This window comes from Macrotis lagotis, chromosome X (assembly GCF_037893015.1).
Source record: "Macrotis lagotis isolate mMagLag1 chromosome X, bilby.v1.9.chrom.fasta, whole genome shotgun sequence".
Lineage (NCBI taxonomy): Eukaryota > Metazoa > Chordata > Mammalia > Peramelemorphia > Peramelidae > Macrotis > Macrotis lagotis.
In genome coordinates this window covers 645,917,224-645,940,581 of record NC_133666.1, presented here as the reverse complement: position 1 = coordinate 645,940,581, position 23,358 = coordinate 645,917,224, and the positions used below count along the sequence as shown (strand labels likewise).

Sequence of the window (23,358 nt, the reverse complement as noted above, 5' to 3'; positions counted from 1 at the left end):
TCACCTCGTCTTTCCTCATTCCAGCCCTGTCCAACTTCCCCATCCCTAAACTCTCCCTGACCTATCACTTGTGCATCCCGACCCTCTTCCCCAAGGTCCCCAGACCCTAGCCTTTCTGCAGCCCAAGCTCCTCTCTCCCCTTCACTCACCCTTGTCCCTTATCTCTTGGAGCCTCTTTCTGTCCTTGTACTCACCCCTCTGTTTCCTTGCCTCCATTCTTCCTCATTTCCTTAACCATTTCCCTTGCCTCTCCCACCCTCCTCCTCTCCTCTCTCCCCTTTTACCCTCCCAGATGCTGAACCATGTGAGTTATCTTCTCCACCCCAATAGACCCACCTCCCCCCAGAAAAGCTAGGTATCAGACGGTGCAGATGCTGGAGCCATGTCTTTATTGGAGGAAGACTAGTTCTAGAGTGAAGGCTACATTGGACTCTTAAAAAAGAGGGGGTGCACTGGAGAAGGGAATATCCACATGCTTGAAGAAATCATCTGGGGCAGGGAAGGGGGCATTACAGAGGGTTGGGCGGGGGGGGGGGCAAGGCCTCAGTCCAGAGCACCAGACAATAATTCTAGCATCGCATCAGCCTGGACAAGGTGGAATTGCCCAGACCATTCACCTAGGGAGGGAAATGGGACTTCTTCATCCCAGATTCTTGGTCTTGCCCTGGGGGTGGGGAGGGGGGATGGGGGGCTGATCCTAACCTCTGGAGCTCTTGGAAGGGCCCAGGGACAGCAAAGAGGGGGAATCCATGTGCTACATGGGGTTGCTTTCCCTGAAGGACATGTTACTTCTTTCCCAGCTCTGTCCCTGATTAGCCGTGTGACTTGAAGCAATTTCCTTAGTCTCTCTGGGCCTTAGCTTTCCAGTCTGCAAAATATGGGTTTTGGGACAGATGGTCTTTAAAGTAACTTCCAGCTCTGACTTTCTCTGGTCACCCTCAGCTGAATCCCCTAGGCTGACTGGGCTACACAGCTATTTTCCAAACAGGCTATCTATTCCCCGTTTCTCCTGGGATTTCAACTTTGGGCCCCGGAAATGATGGGGAGAAGGAAGAGAAGTGTGCAGGAAGGCAAAACAGAAGGGAACACAGTTTGTTCTGGGCAATTGGGACAAGAGGTGTTTGGTTCTGTCTCAGGTGGTCACAGTGGGGAGGGGGTCTGGTTGGAGAGAAGTGGGTGGACATACCCACTGCAAGGCAGGGCCTGACTGCCCATGCCCCCAGCTCCTCTAAGCCCCTGGGTCCCGGCCAGGGGATGATAATTGTGCTATCAGGGTGGATCCCTGAGGATTGGTGCCAGAAGCCCAACAGAGCTGTTGGGGTCAGCACCCTCAGAGGAGAGAGTCCCCTAGCTCCCATTTCCCACACCTCACCCCACAGCCCCTTCTCAGGAAGAGCCAAGTTCAGCAGGGGGTGCTGCATACCAGAAGTTGAAATGCTGCCTGCAGCAGGGGGCTGAAGAGACAGATTGGCCTTGGGGGTGGGGGGAGGAGCAGGGCTCCAGCTCTGACCCCCAAACCTATCAGCTTTCCCTCCAGGTTCCTGCCCCTCCACCTATGCACAGACACATACACATACATACACACACACACACACACACACACACACACATACAGAGGCATATATATATATATATATCCCTGAACTCACATATCTTCACACCCACTCACAGCTATCATACAAATCCATACATATACACATACAAACACACACTACCATACCCACATACATGATGTCAGACACACACACATTGTTAAGACCTACACATGCCCCTGTCTGTCACTCTGTCCTCTCTTCTCCTCTTCCTGTGGGGCTCAGGACTCCCTGACAGGGAAAGTGGTGCCCCCTCTTTCAAATCCATATCACTGAATGTGTCCATCCCTGTCTCTGAGATGGGGGACCCAGCCTAGCCCCCTCAGCAAGACCATTTCCCTCAAGATGATGCTCTGGGGGCTAGGCAGAGGGGTTGTGCTGATGACTCCTACCTCCGACCCTCCTGGGATGGGGATGATCCCCTCAGCATCCTATTCCATCTCCTCCCTCTGGGGGGGGGAGTAGACAGAGTCACCCACACACTTATAGTGACCCTGTAGACCCCTGGGAAGGAAGGCTAGGAGCAGGGATACTACCAAACAACCTGAGTGAGGTGAGACAGGAAACCTGGAATTGTGCTGGGCTGTTAGACAGTGTCTGGCTCCTGCCTACGAGCCCCTCAGTTTAACTCCTCAGTCCTGGGGCCATTGGTCATATTTACAAGAGGCTGAGAGGGAAGGCAAGGGGGAAAGGCCTAGGGCAGATTTAGGGCCTAGCTCAGCTGGAGGGGCTTCATCTTTATTGCCTATTGTCTCAAAGGTCAGGGAAAGCCAGTCCACTGGGCCTCCCTATCACATGCCTCCTGGTATCAAGGGGAAGAGAGAGAAGCCAGCTGAAAGAGAGAATTGAACTGGGCACTCAGAGCAGGTGAGGAGGGAGGGAGCCAACAATGGTCAAGAAGGAGAAAGAAAAGTGTGAGGTCAATGTGCATTTCAGCCCCCAAGTCACAGTGATCAAATGTAGGAATGGGTGGCCTGTGGAGAGACTCAGGGCAGGAGAGATGGATACACATACACACACATACTCATATACACCTACACCAAGAGAGAAGGAGAACTGAGAAAAACAAATAGATGCATAAACTCAGACAGTGACTGAGACAAGGACAAAGCGAGACAGAGAGAGCTGCTGACCGGGAGAAGCTGGATGACTACTTGGGAGAGATATTCTAGGGGAGTTTCTGTTGTGATACAGGTTGGGCTCAATGACCTCTGAGTGCCCTTCCAACTCTGGGGCTGCTATGAAGATAGAGAAAAACAATGAGAGACAGAGAAAGAGGAAAGATAGAGGAGGCTATTCATGAGAAAGAGAACTCAAGATGACAGGAAGACAGGAGGAGACAAAAAAGGGGCCATGGAGCCGTCTGGAGCAAGACCAAGAGTGGGTCAGAGCAGGGCAAGGGGGGGTGGGGCAGCCTGTGGAGAGGAGGAGGGGGCAGCCCTAGGGGGGCCAGGCCCTTCACATCAGGCTACACTTGCCCTTGAGTTTGTCTGTCCTCTTCTGCTTGCTGGAGCGCTTCCCGTCAATGCTGAGGCTCATGTTGCGATGTTTCTCCAGGGTGAGCAGCTCCTGGAAGAGCTCCTTGACATTATAGTTCATTTTGGCGGAGGTCTCCATGAAGGCGCACTTCCACTCCTTGGCCAGGGCCTCCCCCTCCTTGGTGTCCACCTCCCGCTGGGTCTCATCACACTTGTTCCCCACCAGCATGACCGGGATGTTCTCCACGCTGCCTTTGATCTGCAGAATCTGCTGGTAAATGGGCCGCAGCTCCTCCAGGGACTGCTTGCTGGTGACAGAGAAGACCAGGATGAAGGCATGGCCCTTGGAGATGGACAGGCGCTGCATGGCTGGGAACTGGTGGCTGCCCGTGGTGTCCGTGATCTGCAGGGTGCACACGCTCTTGTCACAGCTGATGACTTGGCGGTAGGTGTCCTCTATGGTTGGGATGTAGGTATCTCGGAAAGTGCCCTTGACGAATCGGAGGACCAGGGAACTCTTGCCCACACCGCCTGCCCCAAATACCACCACCCGGTAGTCGTTGCTCTGTTCCGGCATCTTCTTCAGCGGCTGTGAGCTCCTGAAGAGGAATGCAAGAGGGGAGAGACACATTCTAGGGGCCTGCCAGATGCAGGGGAAACTATGATTAGAGCAGCCATCCAGGGGTGCCTCCCTGGGAGCAACAGTGCTGGCCCAGCGGCGCCGTAGGGCTGAGAGTACTGACCACAGGAACCAACCAGGATTCAGCTACCTACAGCTGTGACCCAGGCTGGGGGCACCATCCATAGCTGTATCCAAGGGAAGTGGGGCATCTGGGAGCTGGCTCCAAGGGGTCTTAGGACTAATAACAATAACAGTGCTACTACAGCTGCAACCTGTGGGGAATGAGACAACCACAGCTCTACTCCAAGAGTAACAGTGTTGACTACAGCCGCACCCTAGAGGGAACGATGCCAACGACAAGTGGGCCCTGGCGATAACAGCTGTCTATACCTCAAGAGTGAAAAATACTACAGATGGCTACATCCCAACAATAATGAAGTCCACTCCCCCTGAACTCCACAGTTAATGGTACTCATTGTATTTGTCCCCCAGGAGCTACCCCCCTTCACTCATAATAGTAGTGAGTCCTGTTTCACTCTGAGCTCATTATCCTGGTGGCTGGATCTCCCTGCCCCTGTTTGGTGCCCTGGCTTCCCGGAGAGACAGCCTAAAAGCAAGTCAGATCCAAAGGGTGTGTGTGTGTCTGTGTGTCTGTGTCTGTGTATGTGTGACTGTGTGTGTGCAGAGTTAGGAATAACAGATGTTGCTGCCCTCACACGTGACTCTGCTTTGATTCCAGAGTCTGTAGCCACTCTTCTGACCTGGTCTCCCTAGATCTAATGCTTTTGAACAGGACATGTGTATAGAGATTTCTCCATAACTGGGAAAGCATATAGAGTTTTTCCTAATATGTGTTCCTATGTGAAGATACATGAACTAATGAGGACAGAGAGGGAAAGAGAGCGGGCTGTCAGCACTCATTGGAGCCCCTGGCCTCCTACACAGCCCCCATCTTCTTTTCTAATAGTTGGCACAAGGGAGCAACCAAGCCAGCTCTGACCAAGATTCTTGGCATCAATATAGGGTTATGACTTTCCTAGTCACTAAACCAGTATGGGAGAGGATGGAATACCAATGCCTCTGACACTCAGTTCTTCCTGGTGAGCCTCAAGTCCTACCCTGACCCAGAAACCAAGCTGGAGGCAATTGGGAGCATCTGGAATATAAGGCCCTAACTGCCTCCAAACAAATATTCTCAACATAACCCAGAACAACTTTTCCTTTCCTCTCTCAGCAACCTGGCTGGAAGTGACCATATTCAGAGTTAATGTGGTATCAGAAAACAAAGTGGAAAGATTCTCTCTGAAAGATTCGTGTGACTGCAGCTCTTACCTGAGAGATGCTCTCTAGCCCTTTTCCATGATGACTCCTGTTCCCAGACCCAGGCTGAGGCTTGATCCCAACCCCAGCCTATGTCCCTGACACTGCCTCCAGACTCAGCCCTGACCTTGCTCTGGACTGAGGACCTTCAGAATGCAGCCTTACCTCTACTCCAGACTAAACTCTAAATCTTATCCTGAACTCCCGATTCTGGTTCTAGACCTAGCCTGCAACCCTGGTTGAGCCCCAGTAGTAGCCTCTGAATCTAATCTGAGGCCCTTAGACTAGCCCTAGACCAAGGTCTTGACCCCAGCCTCAGCGTAAGCTTTGACCTGATCTGTCCTATAATTTATATGTTGTTTGGAAACATGGGTCCCCAGGTCTCCTCCGCAACCCCCAATTATCAGCAGGCCTATTTCAGAGTATATCCAGTTTAGCTATGGCTAATTCATCCAAAGAAAAGTGTCAAGATTCCCAAATTTAGAGACTGGCTTGAGGATACATGGAAAATGGGGTAGCTTTTTTTTTTAAACCCAAACCATGAGGAATTGCCTCCCCTCAAGGATAAGGCAACTCTATTCTAACAAACTCACACCACTGACCCACCTCAACCAGGTAACTTCAATCCAGTCCACCAGTTTCATTTGTCCTGTCCAAGATCAGGGCCAGTTCTTTGACAAACACCTCCCAGGCTGAGATCAACTACCTGGGCTACCTCTGCACCTAGGACAAAGGGGGCCTGAGAAGTAGCCTGAGGTAGTAATCTGAAGCTGGGCAGGTATCTAGGCTACTGCCCTGTCCCTAACCACTAGGATCCCTCCAACTCAGGTCTTTAATACTGTTCCTATGAGAGCCTGAAGAAGCAAAGCAGAGAAAAATTGAAATGGAGGGATGGGGTGACCCATAGCAAGACTCAGAATATCTGAGTCTAATATCAATGGGAAATTTTTTATTAGTTGCTCTCCTAGAGGTTGTTCCCCTTGGCATCCTTATTGTACACTCCCAAAACCAGGAGTTAAAATAGCAATATTGGGGGAACAGGGTCCATCATAGGTCAAATAAAACAGAAAGCTAAGTTTAAGACAGAAGTGAACTGCAATTTATAATGATCAAATACTGGTTAATCCTTTTTTGGATATGACCAAAGGAATGTGTTTTTCTTAAATATGCAGGTTTGTAATGTGTTTGTAACACAATGTTCTTTCTTTCTTAACTGAGGGGAGCGGGGAAGGGAGAGAAGACAGATCCATCCATCCATATATACAACACAATTTAATTTTTTAAAATGATGACTGATTTCAACAAATAAGGAGGACCTGGATTTTGGAGTTAAAAATCATTTGGGGGGGAAATGGCAACTCTTTATATTTGTGATAGAGAAGGAGAGGAAAGAAGGAAATAATATGATAAAAATCCTAGATTTGGGGAAATCAGATTTCAAAGGGTTTACTATTAGGCCTATACCCCAAGAGAACAAAGAAAGAAAGAAAAGACTCCAAAATACATAAAGGTATTTATAGAGCTCTTTTTGTAATAGCAAGAACTGCAACCAAAGGTGAAGGGCACCCACTGGGAAATGACTGGACAAATGATATATGACAGTGATGAAATACTATTGGGGGTTATAAGAAACAATAAAGGGAATAGTTTCAGATGAACCTGTGAAAAACTGTATGAACTGATGCAGAGTGAAGTGAGCAGTACCAAAAGAACAATTCATTCAGTAACATCATCACAAAAACAACCCTGAAAGACTTAAGAACTCTGTTCAGTGCAGTGACCAACTACATTACCAGAGGGCAGTTGATGAAGTACGCCACTCACTTCCTGAAAAAGGGTCCACAGACTCAGGGTGCAGAATGAGACATAATTTTCTGGACATGTCCAATGCAGGAATTTGTGTTTCTTAATTATGTATGTTTCTTACAAGGGTTTGTTTTTTCTTTTTTTTTCCAAAAAGGAAAATAGGTGGGAGGAAGAAAATAATGGATCTTTGTTCATTAATAAAGAAAAAAATTACAGCTTTTTTTTTAAATTTCAAAGGATCAGAGAAAAAAGATATAATCTTTTTTATTGTTCTCTGTATAGGGAAAAATTTGTGTTGATGATTGTTTACACAATATACAATAAAAAAGATTTTTTAAAAGATATAGTTAAGATCTCAGAGTAGATTAAAATTAAACAGGGTAAGAGTCAGTCCAGGGGAAAAAAATTGAAGTTTTTAGAAAGAAATTATGAAGATACAAAGAAAAACAACCCCAAGGAGAAGGAAAATGGAAAGATGTCTCAAGAGACCAATGTGAACACACAAGGAACTCACCGGCCAACTTAGATTTTAAAAAGTCATGTGCAGAAGATGGAAGCAAGGGCAAAGTATGGAGATGAACAGAAAAGCATGACAATCCTGTAAAAAAAAAAAGCGTTGAGATGGTTACAACTAAGGCTTCAGAGGAAATCTCAGGCCACAATATGGAGGTTTTCTTAGCTTCCTTAGAGAAAAGAGCAACAGTGATAGCACTGCTTGGGTAAATGGAATAATGACAACCAAAAACAGAGAGAACATAAAGCTTCTCAACGCTTATTATGCTTCTTGTTCTCTATTGAGTCTTTGGACCAGAAAGGACAGAACAGAAATGATTAATAGGGAGTTGATCCCTGAGATAAGAAAGAATAAAGAAGCACTAACCTGCTCTCGATGAGTATCAGTCACAGAGCCCAGGTGAACTATCTCCCAGGTCACTGAAGGAATTAATGCATGGGATTATTAAACTTCTGTCAGTTAATGATCTTTGAAAGGTCCTGGAGAATAAAAGGAGATGCCACAAGACAGGAGAAGAGCATATTTCTCATTTTCAAAAAAAAAAAAAGAAAAATAGTTGTCTGTAAACAATAGGCCAATGACCTTAACTTCTATTTCAGACAAATTTAGCAGCACATTATTAAAAAGATGATTAGTGAACAACTAGAAAAAGAAGCAGAAATCACAGAGCTGGAACAGGGGCAGTTCATATCAAACTAGCCTTCTTTCTTTTTTTTCCTCCCTCCTCTCCTTCCTTCATTCTTCCTTTTCGATCTATTTTTCCTTCTTTCTTTTTTCTCTCTCCCATTTTCTTTCTATCTTGTCTTCCTTTCAGATAGTAACTAGATTTAGTTAACCTGGCATAGGAGGATAGAGTACTAGATTTTAGAGTTAGAAAGACAGGTTCAAATTCCACCTCTGAAGGGGATGAAAAGAATTACTGAAGAAATTAACAAATCTTTAACATCTGAGAAAAACTAAAACACAGTTTAGTTAGATTTTAACAAGGCCTCCAATAAAATCTTTCCAACTCTTTTTTGTGGAAAAAGTTGAAAGATATGAGCTAGATAACAAGAAAGTTGGCTTTATTCTGGGCAGGTTGGATATCTATGCTCCATGGATTAGTGTTAGCATGGAAGGAGGTCTCTGATTGAATGATGCCTGCATGTTTCACATTTTCATCAGTGACTTGGATAAAGGTACTAGGGCATGGATGCTTATCAGATTTACAGATGACACAATTCTGGGAGGGTTAGCAAACACACAGGATCAGTATGCAAAAAAATTTTTTTTTTCAACAGCCTAGTACATTGGATTGAATCTAATAAGACAAAATTTAGTGTCTGGAAAGAAATGTCTTACATTAGGTTTCAAAAACAGTTTCACAAATAAAAAGAGAGGGAAGCCATGCCTAGGGTAGTTCATCTAGAAATGGATATGAAGGTTTCAGTGAATTACAAGCATAGCAAGTCAGCACTGTGAAAGGACAGCTAAAAAAAAAACTGATGAAATTCCAGGTTGTATTGAGAAGGGTCCGGAAAATGGGAAATGATAGTCTTTCTGCCCTCTACCATGATCATAACTCATTTGGAGTAGTGTGTTCCACTCTGGCTATCATATTTGTAGAAGGCCCACAGGTAAGATAGAACATTTCCATGATGAGGTGACTAGGATGATTGATGGCCTTGAGAGCAACCATAAGATGATAAACTGAAGGAATTAGGGAATGTTCAGGGAAGGCTGGGAGAAGCTCCGACTTTGTGCAAGGTAGTGTGCTAAATGTTTTACAAATATCTCATTTGTTAACATAGAGAAAAAAATCAAACTTGGAGGCCAAGAGACACCATGACTTCTGTCTTCAGGTCTTTAGAGGGTTATCATTGAGAAGGGGCTTAGATTTGCTCTCCTTGGCCCTAAATGAAGACTTAGGGAAGTTGCAGCAGAGGGACATAGGGAAAGAGAAATGGAGAGGAAAAACAAAGCAGTGCAGACACGCAGGGAGAGACATGCAGAGGTAGAGAATTAGAGAAAGAGGTCACATCCCACAGAGATGGAGACAGAGGGCAATCACACTGTAGAAGGGATTCCTATTCAGTTGCAGGCTAGGTTATAAAGGCTTTGGTGGTTCCCTCCAGATCTCACTCTATGATTCTTCAGTGGATCAAATCTGGTATTGTTAGAAGACCTGAGTTTGAGGCCTAGCTGGGTTTCCTTAACCTCTCTGAGTCTTGCTTTCATCATCTGTTAAGATAGAAATCATAATGCTCACACTACAGATCTTTTAGAGTTGTTATGAGCATCAAATGCTATGGAAATGCTTTGTAAGCTGCAAAGCTTTTAGAGGAATCTGAGCTACTATTACTATTATTCTCCTATAGACCCAGATAGGTTGCTTGGGTAGGACCATATCTTTTAAGCTAAAAGGGCCTTGGCAATCATCCAGTGCAAACCTCTCACCTAGGACACTACAGTTTCCCTGACAGGTGGTCATCCAGCTTTTAATTGAATGCTTTGGGTGATGGGAAACTCATTACTTATTAAAGTCATCTTCCAATGGAGGTGTCCACTCCTAGAATGAAATATTTCCTAAAAGGATGAGAACCCCATCACTGGAAATATTCAAGCAGAAACTGAAGCATCCATCTAGATTTAAGATCTCAGTGACTGCAGCTCCATTTATTACTCCATACCTTCTCTAACATAGCCAGGACAAGCCATGAGTGAGCCCTGAACAAGGCTGGATCATTTCCCTTTGGTCACTGGCCCCTGGGAGCTTTGATTCTTTAGCCAAAGGAAAACTGGATTCACTGATATCAACATTGTAGAATCATAGAATTTCAGCATTAGATGCCACCTCAGGAGGCATCTAGTCCTTTCTGTAATCAATGAAGAATCCATTCTACAGTATTACTGACACATGGTCTTGCAATCTCTGCTTGAAGCAGTGTAGGGAAATGGAGAGAGCAATGGGTTGGATTTTTATCAGAAAACCTGATCCTATCTCTGTCTCTTAATATCAGTGAACCTTGGACAAGTCAGTCCCCTTATCATGGCCGGTTTTCTCATCTTAAAAATCTATGAGATGCTAAAAATAAGACCTAGGGATCTTAACTGACAGCCCATACATCCCACCCCTCAAAGTAGGGGATAGATTCAGAATTGAAAAAATGTATTTTTATAGCTATTTCAATATTACTGAATTCCTTTGTAAATGTATTTTATTTCATGTTTTTAAAAACATTATTCTCAGGAGTCCATTGAATTTGCCAGACTGATAAAGGTCTCCAGGACACAAATAAAGCAAAGAACTCCAGGCCTGTGGGGTCTCTACAGTTCCTTCTAGCTTTAAATTTCTATGTAGTCCTTAGAACTCCAGTGATAAGAGGCCAAACTACCTCATCAGTCATATCCACGTTTGGACAGCTCCTATGATTAGGAAGTTAATTCTTTACATTCAATCTCAATCTGCTTTTGTAACTACCTTCCATCAGTCGTAATTTTGTCTTCTGAGGCCAACCTAGACAAGTTTTAGATGCCATATGCTTATTTTTTTAAAAAAAAGATAACACTTGAGTGATGTGCTCTTGGCAGTTGCCTATCTTGCCTCCCCCTTAGTTTTGGTTCCTTCTCATCCCCATCTATCAGAAGACAGTGAAGCCCTAAGGTTTGAGGTTCTGTCCCTTTAGATTCTCAGTGACAGGGACCTTGAACTGGAAGAGTCTGGGACAGATTATTTTCTCTATTTGCTTTAGCTCCAGTCAGCCCCAGAGCTAAGGCATCCTGGACTAGAGAGAAATGAGAAAAAGATTAAGAAGGCCTGGGAAGGCCCCTGTCCTCCTCTCAGAATCAAGGACAGATATCAGAAAGAATGAATACTTTTCCTGAAAGGGGGATCAGAAATCAAGGGGAACTGGCCCTCAACATCCTCCAAGCCCATCTCTCCATGACCTTGGCCAAACTGTTTGGTCCTCAGTTTCCCTTTTGGCCAACTGCCCTAGGATGCTGTAATGGGGCAAGGGGAGGGGCTTTAGACTATACTGGTCAAAGGGCTAAGCTGGAAGAGACCCTAAGTGGATATTACGAAGAGGTAACGCTTCCCTCCACCCCCACCGGCTTCCGGTCTCCCCCCACCCCCTACCCCCAAGGCCCTAGAGACCCAGACAGACAGTGCTACCTTCAGCCTCTTAGAGGGGTGGGTGAGGTAGAGCAAGAAATATGGGATATAATCAGGCCGGTTTCCCAATGGGAGGGCACCCCCCTGGGTGCCCTCTCCCGTTTCCTATTTCCACCCCTCTCCCATGAGTGGGGCGGGGCAGGGAGGGGAACCTCAGCCCCAGTCTCAGGACCTGCCAGGCCCTCCCCCTTCTCCCTCCCCGAACCATCCCCAGTGCTGAATCTGCAGCTGAAGGATGGGGGGACCCTGCGTCGGGATCCAGGGGCAAGAGGCCTTGGTCACGCCGAGCCTTCCGGCTGGCATCCTGGCCGCGGCCGCCAAAGCCCTGGGCTGGGCGTGGGTGGCTGCCGGGGGGTGAAGCCCGGCCTCGGCCCCCCTCCTCTGCCGCAGCTGCAGTGCCCCAAGCCCGCCCCCTCCCCCGCAGCCCAGCACCCCTGGCCACCCGCAGCCTCCACCCCCGCCCCACTGCCGCAGCACCGCCCGGCGGCAGCCCGGCCCCGGCCCCGGCCCCGGCCCCGGCCCCGGCCCCCACCCTGGCCCTCACCTCTGACCGGGACTCGGCTTGTGCGGCTTCCCGGGGTAGCTCGGGCTCGGCTAGCGCATCGTCCGGCCCCGCTCAGGTCCCAGCTCCTCTGGCTCCTGCTCCTCTGCAGTCTCGCCGCCTGCTCTGCTCAGCTCCCCTCCCTCCCTCCCTGCATCCCTCCCTCCTTCTCTCTCTCTCTCTCTCTCTCTCTCTCTCTCTCTCTCTCTCTCTCTCTCTCTCTCTCTCTCTCTCCTCTCTCGCTCTCTCTTCCCCCTCCCTTCCTTCTAGCTCTCTCCCCTTTTTCTCTCTTCTCCTTTCTTCTCTCTCGCCTCCCTTCGTCTACTCAGTCTCGGTTTCGCTCATCACCCCCCCTTCTCCGGCCTCTCTATCTTTCCTTATCTTTCCCCTTCCCTTCCTCTTCTATCTCCCTCTCCCTTTCTCCCAGAGCTTTCTCTCTTTTCCCTTCTTCTCCCCTTCTCCCCCCCCTTTTCCTTCCTCCCTTTTCTTGTTTCCTGCTCTTTATAGTTCTAGCCCTTTCTCTTCTTTAATCTTTGTCTTGCTTCCTTTTCCTTCCTCCCCTTCTCTTTTCCTTTCCTTTCCCCTCCCCCCACTCCTTTTCACGGTCTGTCTCTATCTTTCCTCTCAGCACCAAGTCCATTCAGCAGTCTGAGATAGTAGAGGTGGGGATAGGGGTGGGAGTGGATCTGGAAGATAGAGACCTGAACCATTACTTGTCCAGGTCTGGTTCCTATAGGGGTCACTTGGGGTGGGAGATGAGGAACGCTTATCTTTTCATTTGGAGACTGAGGGAACACTGGGAGCAGATTTTTTTGCTCTTCAAAGAGAAAACCAGAGCCTCCCCTAGAGAAACTGGCTCCATGCAGAAGGGGGGGAGGGAATCCCATACCCTCTCCCAGACTCTTTCCCACCATGACTCAAGTTGTTTGCTCCTGTGAATAGAATGCTCTGCTCCTCTTTATCTTCCATCCTTCAGGGCTAAGCTCAGGTATCACTTCCTCCATGATTCCTGACCCTTCCTGCTAGAAGTAGTATTTCTCTCTCTCCTTAGATCTTACTCACTTTGTTTACACATCTCTCTCACACAGAGCAGGATCCATTTTGTACTGTAGTTATTTGTGGCCCTGTCTTATGTTTCCCACTAGACTAAGAGAAGGAAAATGACTTTTCTAAAGTCACAAAACAAGGCAGTGGCAGAGACAGATTTAAGGCCAGGTCTTTTCCTCCAGATCCTGAGTTCTTCCACTCAATTAATTCAGATTTATTTCTGTTGCACTTTATGTACCAGATAACATTTATCCAGGGTATTGGTGGGACCTGACAGATTTGTGCTCTGCTGACATTGCCCCACAGGATCATCACCACACTAGAGGAAAAGGTGAGAGAAATTCTTCACAAAACTTATTCTAAGAAATTTACAGGAGATAAATCAAGTGAGTTATATTCTAGAATGAAAGAAAGGTGGCACGGACTAGTTGTTTTCTCAAATTTTCTGGCCTCAGGACTCCTTTTACAATCTTATTTTAGATTTTTGCATCCATATTCATTAGGGAAATTGGTCTATGATTTTCTTTCTCTGTTTTGACTCTTCCTTGTTTGGGTATCAGCACCATATTGGTGTCATATAAAGAGTTGGGCAGAGTTCCATCTTCCCCTATTTTTCAAGAGTTTATATAGAATTGGAACCAATTGTTCCTTAAATACTTGATAGAGTTCACTTGTGTATCCATCTGGCCCTGGAGATTTTTTTCTTAGGGAGTTCAATGATAGCTTATTGAACTTCTTTTTCTGAGTTAGGGTTATTTAGGTATTTAATTTCCTCTTCATTTAACCTGGGCAACTTATATTTTCATAAATATTCATCCATTTCGCTTAGATTTTCAAATTTAGTGGCATACAGTTGGGCAAAATAATTCCAAATTATTTTTTAATTTCTAATTTCATTTTTGATACTAGCAATTTAGTTTTCTTTTTTTAAATGAAATTAACCAAAGGTTTATCAAATTTATTGTTTTTTTCATAAAACCAACTCTTGGTTTTATTTATGAGTTCAATAGTTTTATTACTTTCAATTTTATTAATTTCTAATTTGGTATTTAATTGGGCTCCTTTATGTTCTTAAAAATTATTTAAAGTTAAAAATTACAGGGGCTTGCTCAGTGGGTAGAATACTGGCCCTGGAGTCAGGAGGACCTGAGTTCAAATCCACTCTCAGACACTTGATAATTGCCTAGCTGTGTGACTTTGGGCAAGTCACTTATAAAGTAAAAAAAATTACAAGGACTCCCCCCAAAGAATTTTTTTATTTACGTGATTTCCTATTAGAAATTAAAACCAATATAACATTTATATATTTAATAAATCATTTAAAATACAATAAACTTATATAACATGCTTTTTTGCAAAATAACTATATTTTTAATTAATATTTTATTTCTTTTCCAATTATATACAAAAGTAGTTTCTATTTATTTTTTGTAAAGTTTTGAATTTTACAATTTTCCCCCCACCCTCCCTTCCCTCCCTCCACAGAAGGCAGTCTGATAATCTTTACATTGTTTCCATGCTATACACTGATTGAAATTGAATGTGTTGAGAGAAAAATCATATCCTTGAGAATTATTATAGAGATAGCAAAATTATGTAGTACATACGACACTTTAAAAAAATGAAGGTAGTAGCCTTTGGTCTTTGTTTAAATTCCACAGTTCTTTCTCTGGATACAGATGATATTCTCCATCGCAGGTACTCTAAAATTGTCCCTGATTATTGCAGTGATGGAATGAGCAAGTCCATTAAGGTTGATCATCACCCCCATGTTGCTATTACAGTGTACAATGTTCTTCTGTTTCTGCTCATCTCGCTCAGCATCAGTTTATGCAAGTCTTTCCAGGCTTCCCTGAAATCCCATCCCTTTTGGTTTCTAATAGAACAATAGTGTTCCTTAACATACATATACCACAATTTGTTCAACCATTCCCCAACTGATGAACATTCACTCAATTTCTAATTCTTTGCTACCACAAACAGAGCTGTTATGAATATTTTGTACAAGTGATATTTTTGCCCTTTTTCATGATCTCTTCAGGGTATAGACCTAGTAGTGGTATTGCTGGATCAGGCACACACATTTTTATTGCCCTTTGGGCATAATTTCAGATTACTCTCCAGAAAGGTTGGATGAGTTCACAACTCCACCAACAATGAAAATAACTATATTTATTAAAAGAAAAATTTAGGAATAGAGTGGCACAGTTATATATATATATTTTTGCAAGTCTCTTTAATGTCTGGATTCTTCAATTTGTTGTGATATGTTGTTTTGATTGAAATATGTGAAGAAAATACAGCTTCACACTGATATGGAGATGGAAAAGGGAGGAATACTTGAATAGTCTTTTAAGATAATCGATCTTCTTTGTGGTTTCTTCTTTGATATAACATCAAAATATTTTTCTTAAAAGTTAGGTGCAATGTGAAACCTGGAAAACTCTACTGTAAATACATTAGAGAATAAAACTGAAAAGGGCAAATAATGCTTTAGTATTATTATGAAAACAGTTTTTACTTTGGACCCCACAAGAACCCTATCTGGCAGCAAGAGACTTCGGTTGGTATACCAGCTCTGAAATCTACTATCTTTATGATCCCGAATCTTACCTACTCAGTTTCCTCATCTGTAAAAGGGATTAATACTATTTGCACTTTTTTTTTGTTTTTGTTTTTGTAAGGTAATGGGGTTAAGTGACTTGCCCAAGGACACACAGCTATGTAAATATTAAGTGTCTGAGGTTAGATTTGAACTCAGGTTCTCTTGACTCCAGGATCAGTACTCTATCCATTGCACCACCTAGCTGACCCATTACTTGCACTCTTAACCTCATCAGGTGATTGTGAAGAAAGCACTTATGGCACTGATGAAATAGTAGCTGTGATATGTGCAGACTTCTCCTGCCAGAATGGGCCCTCCACACCCCTGTCAGATATTAAGATCAAGGATGGGCTGGGTGGACTGGACCCAAAGGCTAATCTACTTGGCCCTAGCAAAGTAGGAAAATCTTTTCCATAAGGCAATTTAGATACCCTAAAAAAGGAGGTGAGCTGACAAGAGAAACTGCAGAAAATTCCCTTTGGACTATAGTTCTTGATTTGAAGAGACTTCTTAGGGGTATGTGTTTGTCTGTGTGTGTGTGTGTGTGTGTGTGTGTGTGTGTGTGTGTGTATGTGTGTGTGTGTGTGTGTGTGTGTGTGTGAGACCCTCACAGAAGAGAGCATCCTTCCATAACAAGCCTAAATAAGATTATAGGATATGAGAAAGACCTTAAGAGGTCATCTTAAAAAAAAAAGAATGAGAGATCATCTAATGCCTCTAGTTCTACCTATTCATTTTAACAGAAGAGGAAACTGAGGCTTGGAGAAGGGAAGAGACTTGTTCAAGGACAAATGGCTAGCAAGTGTCAAAAAGCAGGAAACTGAGCCCAGTCTCTCCCTAACAAAGCAGGAGTATCTCCTTTGCTCTGTTCATTGTCTTTCTCCTCCAAGAAAGCTGCCCTACTGGGTATAATAATATTAATGAGGATGACTATGATGACAGATAGCATCTATATGGCACTATGTGTCAGATACTGTGCTAAGCATTCTACAAATAGTGTTTCATGGGGAAAAAATTAAATTAAATTAAAAATAAAATAAATAAATATCTCATTTGATTCTCACAACTGCCCTTCCAAAAGAAAAAGTTCTGTTAGATTTCCATTTAATAGATGGGGAAGCTAAGGCAGAGGTTAAATGAGTTTCCCAGGATCAAACAGCTGGTAAATGTCTGAGGTTATATTTGAACTCAGATCTTCTAGAGTCTAAGCTCTGTGTTCTGGACACAATGATGCCACCTCATTGCTCAAAAGAACTAGAGAATGGGTGCCCGAAAGGAAAAGGCATAATGAATAATGGATTAATCAAAAAAAAAAATCTAGAATGGGGCAGCTACAGCACCGGCCCTGAAGTCAGGAGGACCTGAGTTCAAATCCGACCTCAGACACTTAATAATTACCTAGCTGTGTGGCCTTGGGCAAGTCACTTAACCCCACTGCCTTGCAAAAAACAAAACAAAACAAAAAAATCTAGATTCAAGAAAGCTCTGTCACTAATTGACTGTGCCACTTACAGTAAATCATTTTCCATCTCCAAGCCTCAGTTTTCTCATTCATAAAATGGGGAAATCATATCCTTATGCTACTAGAGAAGGGTATCATAAGAACTGATAGATGCAAAGCATTTTGTTAACTGAAAATGCTGCTGGCTTATCTTGTTTAAATCATCTAATTAAAAAAAATAAATCATCAAATTCAGCCCCTTCATTTTGTAGATGGAGATACTAAGGCCAAGATAAAGAAAGTGCCTGAGGGCACCTAAACTGGTGAAACTACTCCAGAGAGGAAGCAGGGACTAGAAATGTAGACTTAACTTTTTGTTCCATGCTTTCCTCCATTAAATCAGACTATTTCTCTAACTGGGGAACTGTGGTACTGGGAAGGAACTTGTGTTTTTAATATTTTTATTATACCTAATTATTGCTTTTTCCCTAGTATTCTTTTTTTTCTTTTTATAAGGCAATGGGGTTAAGTGACTTGCCCAAGGTCACACAGCTAGGTAATTAGTAAGTGCCTGAGACCAAATTTGAACTCAGGTCCTCCTGACTCCAGGGCCCATGCTCTACCCATTTTGCCACCTAGCTGCCCCCTGAATCAATGATTCTTAGCCATAGTCTCCCAAAGAAATCATACAAATGAAATCCATGGATTTCAGGAAATTTGTGAACTTGGAGGGGCAAAAATACATCTTTAATTCAATAAAAGTGGTTTCCTTTGAAATCCTGTATATTTTATTTTTTGTATTTAAAAACATTATTTTGAAATGAGATCTCAAAGGCTTCATCAAACTCTCAGAGGGATCCATGACACAAAAGAAGGTTAAAAATTCCTGTTCTCTATTCTTTAAAACAGTGGTTCCCAACCTGGAGGCTGAGACATAAAGTGTTCATATGAACACCACGTACCATTATCTATCTCCAATACATTATTAAATGTTATTCAGTATAATAAATAAGTAAACATACATTCTATAGATACTATTGTGAATAATTTTTAAAAATCATTCTTAAAAACTGTGATATGCTCTATAAATTAAAGAGACTCAAAGCACATGCCCCACTGAAGAAACAAAGAGCCAGATACCATCACCTTTGAAAAATGGGTGAATGAAATGAAGATATTTTAACTAGACAAGACTAAGAGGAGAATGTGACTGGCATTTGCAAGTACTGAAAGGATCATTCCTCCAGGGAAGTAGACTATCTTCTAAGGCAGTAACATCCTTGGAAATCTTTAGGATCAGGAGACAAAAAGATCTTAGCAAATTATAATGATGACCTGAATCAACTGAATCCAACTCAATAAGCACTTACTAATTTTTGTTAATGTTTAAATTTATTAAAACAATAAAACAATGTAAGATAATATGATGAAATAAGGTAGGGGCAAATGGGAAGTCTAAGTCTTGGTTTGAAAATTAGACAATATGGGGGCGGCTAGGTGGTGTAGTGGATAAAGCACCGGCCCTGGAGTCAGGAGTACCTGGGTTCAAATCCGATCTCAGACACTTAATAATTACCTAGCTGTGTGGCCTTGGGCAAGCCACTTAACCCCGTTTGCCTTGCAAAAAACTAAAAAAAAAAAAAAATTAGACAATAGCTCCCATGAAAATGATTTAGGGTGCTCGCTTCGGCAGCACACATACTAAAATTGGAACGAAAATGATTTAAGGGGTCTTAGAAAACTCAAGTTGGGAAGAACAACTGGGGGCATGACACTTCCAAAGGCCAATGTGGCCTGAAGCTACATTAACTCAAGCCCCAGGAAGGGTTGGTAATATGCTCATTGCTGGGTACCATATTTGAGAATGGACATTGACAAATGGAAGAGCATCCAGAAGAGGGTGACCTGTATAGGAATATGATGAAAAGCCATGTTGCATGAAGACAAGACAAAAAAAAAAAAAACTGACAATGTTTAACTTGGAGAAAAGAAGACATAAGGAGACCAGATGGCTATCTTAAGTTACATTGCAGAGTGTTAGATTTGGTCTCTTTGACCCAAGAGAGACAAACTAGGAAAAGTAGAAAGAAGTTGAAGAGGACAGTTTCAGCTTCAGGTAAGGAAAAACTTTCTAAAATTAGAACTATTAAAAAGTAAAAGAAAGGACTGGGTTTTGAAAGTCATGAATTTCTCATTAGAAAAGATTGGAGTTGTATGAACTGATGTTGAGCAAGATGAGCAGAACCAGAAGAACATTGTACACCCTAACAGCAACATGGGAGTGATAATCAACATTAATGGACTTGCTCATACGAATAGAGCAACAATCAGGCACAATTTGAGGGTATCTGAGACAGAGAATGCCATCTGTATCTTAAGAATTGTGGAGTTTGAACAAAGACCAAAGACTATTACCTTTAATTTTTAAAAAATGTTCTCTTATTATATAATTCTGCTATATCTCATCCTCAAGGATATGATTTCTCTTTCATCACATTCAACTTAGATCAGTGCACACCATGGAAACAATGTAAAAACTAACAGACTACCTTCTGTGGGGAGTGGGGAGAGGGAACCAAGATGGGGGGGGGATTGTAAAACTCAAAATAAATAAAATCTTTCAAAAAAAAATTGGAGTGTTGTCCAGAAGGTTCTTGTCCATGAAACAGATGAATTCTAAGATCTGTCCATTCCAATTCTGAGATTCTGTGGCTCTTAGCAAAACTGAATGCCTGATTTGTCAAGGATATGGTGAAGGACATTCCTTGATGGCAGAATGAACATATATTCACTAAGGTCCATTTTTCTTGTGACTATCTGATTCTGTTCTTCTGGGATTGTTCCTCCTTTAGGTGCTGAGTCTTTTTCTGGCTTTATATATCTCTTTGATGCACTTTTACATCATCCCTTCCCTGTTGATGATGCAAGATTATTCTCCTTTGCAACCCTGCCTTTGGGAATGATTCCCCTGCAGAGATTCTCCTCTGCAATTTTAGCTCCTCCCCCTCCTCCTCCTCTCTTCAAAGAGGAGGTTTTTCAGACCTCACTCTTTCTCATACTGTGAAGGGAAGAATCTGATGTATATCAGCACATGCTAGGCAGTGAAGGCAAGGGATGACCTGCCAGCCACCTCTGCAGGTGCTTGGTATGGTATTGGAGGGCAGGAAGAGGCAGGGAAGATAGGAGTCACTTTCATTTTGGAGATGACACAGTGTTGTGGAAAAAGTGTTTGAGAGGTCTGGCCCAGAATCTCTTTTACATTGTCTATGGACTTGGTGACCATGTAAGGTCTTGAATGATAAGAACCTCAGAAGAGGATATCAAACCCAACATGAACTAGAGCAGAAATTCTCCAATGATACACACCCCAAAAGGCCATCCAATCTCTGCTTAAAGACTCCCATATTCAAGGGTACCCAACCCTCTTCAGAATAGCTTTAATGATTTGGGATGTTTACACATCATTCTCATATCTGCTTCTGTGCTCCTTCAATCCATCACTCCTGTTCTGTCTTCTGGGGTCAAGAGCAAGGCTAATCCTACTTCCCCCTACTGGACAACCCTCCAAATGCTTGAAGAAGATGGTAGTACAGGTGATGAGTGCAGCCTTGTACCTCAAAGTCAGGAACACCTGGGTTTAAATCTTTTCTATTAGCTGTGTCACCTCAAGCATGTCACAACCCCATGGGGCCTCAGATTCATCATCTATGGACTCAATAATCTCTAAGGTTCTTTCATATTTAAGCTATAACCTAATACTCTTATACCCTTTTCCAACACCCCCCCCAAAGTCTTCTCTTTTTCAGCCTATTTAAGCCTATTTTTATTTTTTAGCCTATTAATTTTATCTTTTCCAATTAATTGTCAATTGTGGCCTCTCTCTTCTAGTTGTGGTCCTCAGCTTCTAGCCATCACAGGCCATCTATTCTGACCCCTTCCATCCTTTACTGTTGAGAAATTTGAGGCAGAGGGAGATTAAGTCACAAGGATCTTCAGTTTAAGAATCCCTCAGAGATTAAGCCTCCTATTACCTTCCCAACTCAATGAGGAGTCTGTTGGCTTCCTGGTTGTTATGGTCAGTCAAATCCCTTCCCAACCACATCCTTTCATCTCTGGGGGAGGCATAGCTAACAAATATTTTGTGTGAAAAAATCCAGGAATTTGAGCAGCCATTAAGTTTAATATGAATCAACAATTTGATTTCAGCTAATATAACCTTAGGCTAAGTTAAAAGTGGCACAGTGTTCAGAATGAGGATGAGTAAGGGGCATGTTCCTGGCACTAGAGTTGTCAGATGTCCAGTTCTGGGTACAATGTTTTAGGAAGGATGTTGACAAATTAATGTCCATCCCCAGAAAGTTACGAAATAAAGACGATTTACTTGAAGAGTTTAATTTAGAGAAAAGAGTGGATGGAGGACATGGACCTGATATCTGCTTCTGAATATCCAAGGAGCTGTTGTATGGAAGACAAATGAGATGGTTCTTTTTGGGCCCAGAGCTAGGAGCAGCAGACTTATGTTTCTGAGAGGCATAGAAAGGTACAATGAGCTACAATGGTAACTGTCTTAAAGCAGACATTGCCAGTAGGGAGACTACTCCAATAAAGGTGAAACGATTGCTTGTCAGAATGTGGTCACTTTGGAGTTGGGTGAGATCCTGGAGGGAAAAGGAGGAAGGCTTGGGTCCAAGTGGCTCTTGCTGCCCCTGATCTGCCAGGTGACCTAGAATTCCATGTGTCATTTGTAAAATAAGGGGAGTGGCTTCTCTCTTTGAAGGGCCCAGGCTTGATGACCAGATAGGCTCCCTGAACTCAGCAAGAACCAGGGTGGGGAGGGCAAATTTTTTCCAGGCCTAAGCAAGGAAAAGTAGGCTGATGACATCAATGATTTCTTTGGGAAACACATTAACCTCCTGAGAATTATTTTTTACTGTACACTTATGGGAGAAGAGTGATAAGCATTTATTACCAAGCATGGCCCTAACTAAGCACTTTGCAAATATTATCTCAGATGATTCTTACACTACTCTTGTGTGGTGGGTGCTAGTATGATATTATGATCCCCACTTTATAGTTGAGGAAACTGAGGCAAACAGAGGATAAGTGATTTCACCAGGTGTCTGAGGCTGGATTCAAACTCAGGTCTTCTGAGTTGAGAACCAGCACTCTGAGCACTATGGTGTCACCCAGTTGCCTCAGATGATCATAAAAGAACTGAAAGGGGACTTAGAAATCTAATCCATTTCCTTCAATTTTACAGCTAAGGTAGATGAGGCCCAGCCCAGACCAGACCAAACAAGCCTTCCTCAGTATCACCACAGCAGACATTCTGCTGGGGCCTCCTGGCACTCTTGGACGAGTGGCCTGGTCTCTGCAGCAAGGAGAAGTAATAACAGTCTTTGGACACAGTCTAGTCTGGCTCCCTCATTCTGCAGGAGAGAAAATTGGGGCTGTGAGCACCTAAGTGACTCGCCATGAGATGGAAAAGCAAGCCACAGAGCTCAAGTCTGCACAAGGGCCAGCCCAAGTCAGGTTCTCTTCATTGCCAGAGACAATCTTCAGCTGTAGCAGATTCCTGAGACCCCCAGCAGCTCAAAGGAAAACTCCCACCTTCTTCCTCAACCTGGTTTCACATTTCAAGTGACATGGGGACTGGCAGGCTCTTTGCTGAGTGCTATGGGAGCACAGGAGTGAGGGCAGAGGAGTCAGGTCTTGCTGAGCATTCCTGCCATGTGGCCAGGGGCAGAGTGAGTCACATTGACTCTGGCATAATGGCAATTAAGATCTGCAGCTGCTATTAATAGTACCAGGACTGGCTCAGCAGGGGTTGAATGAGCAAACTCTTCCTTCTGAGGGGCTCTCATTCAGAAGTGCTGAGCCAGGGCCTGGAGTGGGAGAGAGAGAGAGAGAGAGAGCCCGGGCAACTGTCTGTCTGGCCCAAGTCTGGACAAGCCTGATGGCAACTGTGTATTTATGGGACAGAACTTCTAGGGGGACAGGAAAACTCTGACCAATAAAAAGATCAATAACAGTAAAATCAATAGAGCCAATAAGCATTTATTAAGTGCTGACTCTATTTCAAGTACTGGCCTAGGTGTTGAAGATTCAAATACAAAAACTGAACCCACATTTACTCTCCTAGAGTTCACATTCTGTCAGGGAAGACAGCACAGATACATATAAGTAGACACAGATTAAATACCAAATAAACGCAAGGTGGGTAGGGCGGTATGGATCAG

The 23,358-nt window shown here is 43.6% G+C and overlaps 1 protein-coding gene across 2 annotated transcripts; it reads right to left on the bottom strand.

The window, feature by feature from the left end:
* Window positions 1–380: 380 nt before the first annotated feature.
* Window positions 381–12,090, bottom strand: DIRAS1 (DIRAS family GTPase 1). 2 transcript variants are annotated; one of them, XM_074204604.1, is made up of 2 exons: window positions 12,030–12,090; window positions 381–3,669 (listed from the first exon to the last, which is right to left on the bottom strand). In XM_074204604.1, the coding sequence occupies exon 2, from the start codon at window positions 3,645–3,647 to the stop codon at window positions 3,051–3,053; it is 597 nt and encodes a 198-aa protein (XP_074060705.1). In that variant the 5' UTR covers window positions 3,648–3,669; window positions 12,030–12,090; the 3' UTR covers window positions 381–3,050. The 2 variants fall into 2 exon arrangements, with proteins under 2 accessions (XP_074060705.1, XP_074060706.1); XM_074204605.1 differs by lacking the exon at window positions 12,030–12,090 and adding an exon at window positions 7,699–7,775.
* Between the last annotated feature and the right edge of the window lie 11,268 nt (window positions 12,091–23,358).

Coding starts and splice junctions, on each gene's coding strand:
- DIRAS1 (XM_074204604.1), bottom strand. CDS start 3,647: ATGCCGGAACAGAGCAACGACTACCGGGTGGTGGTATTTGGGGCAGGC.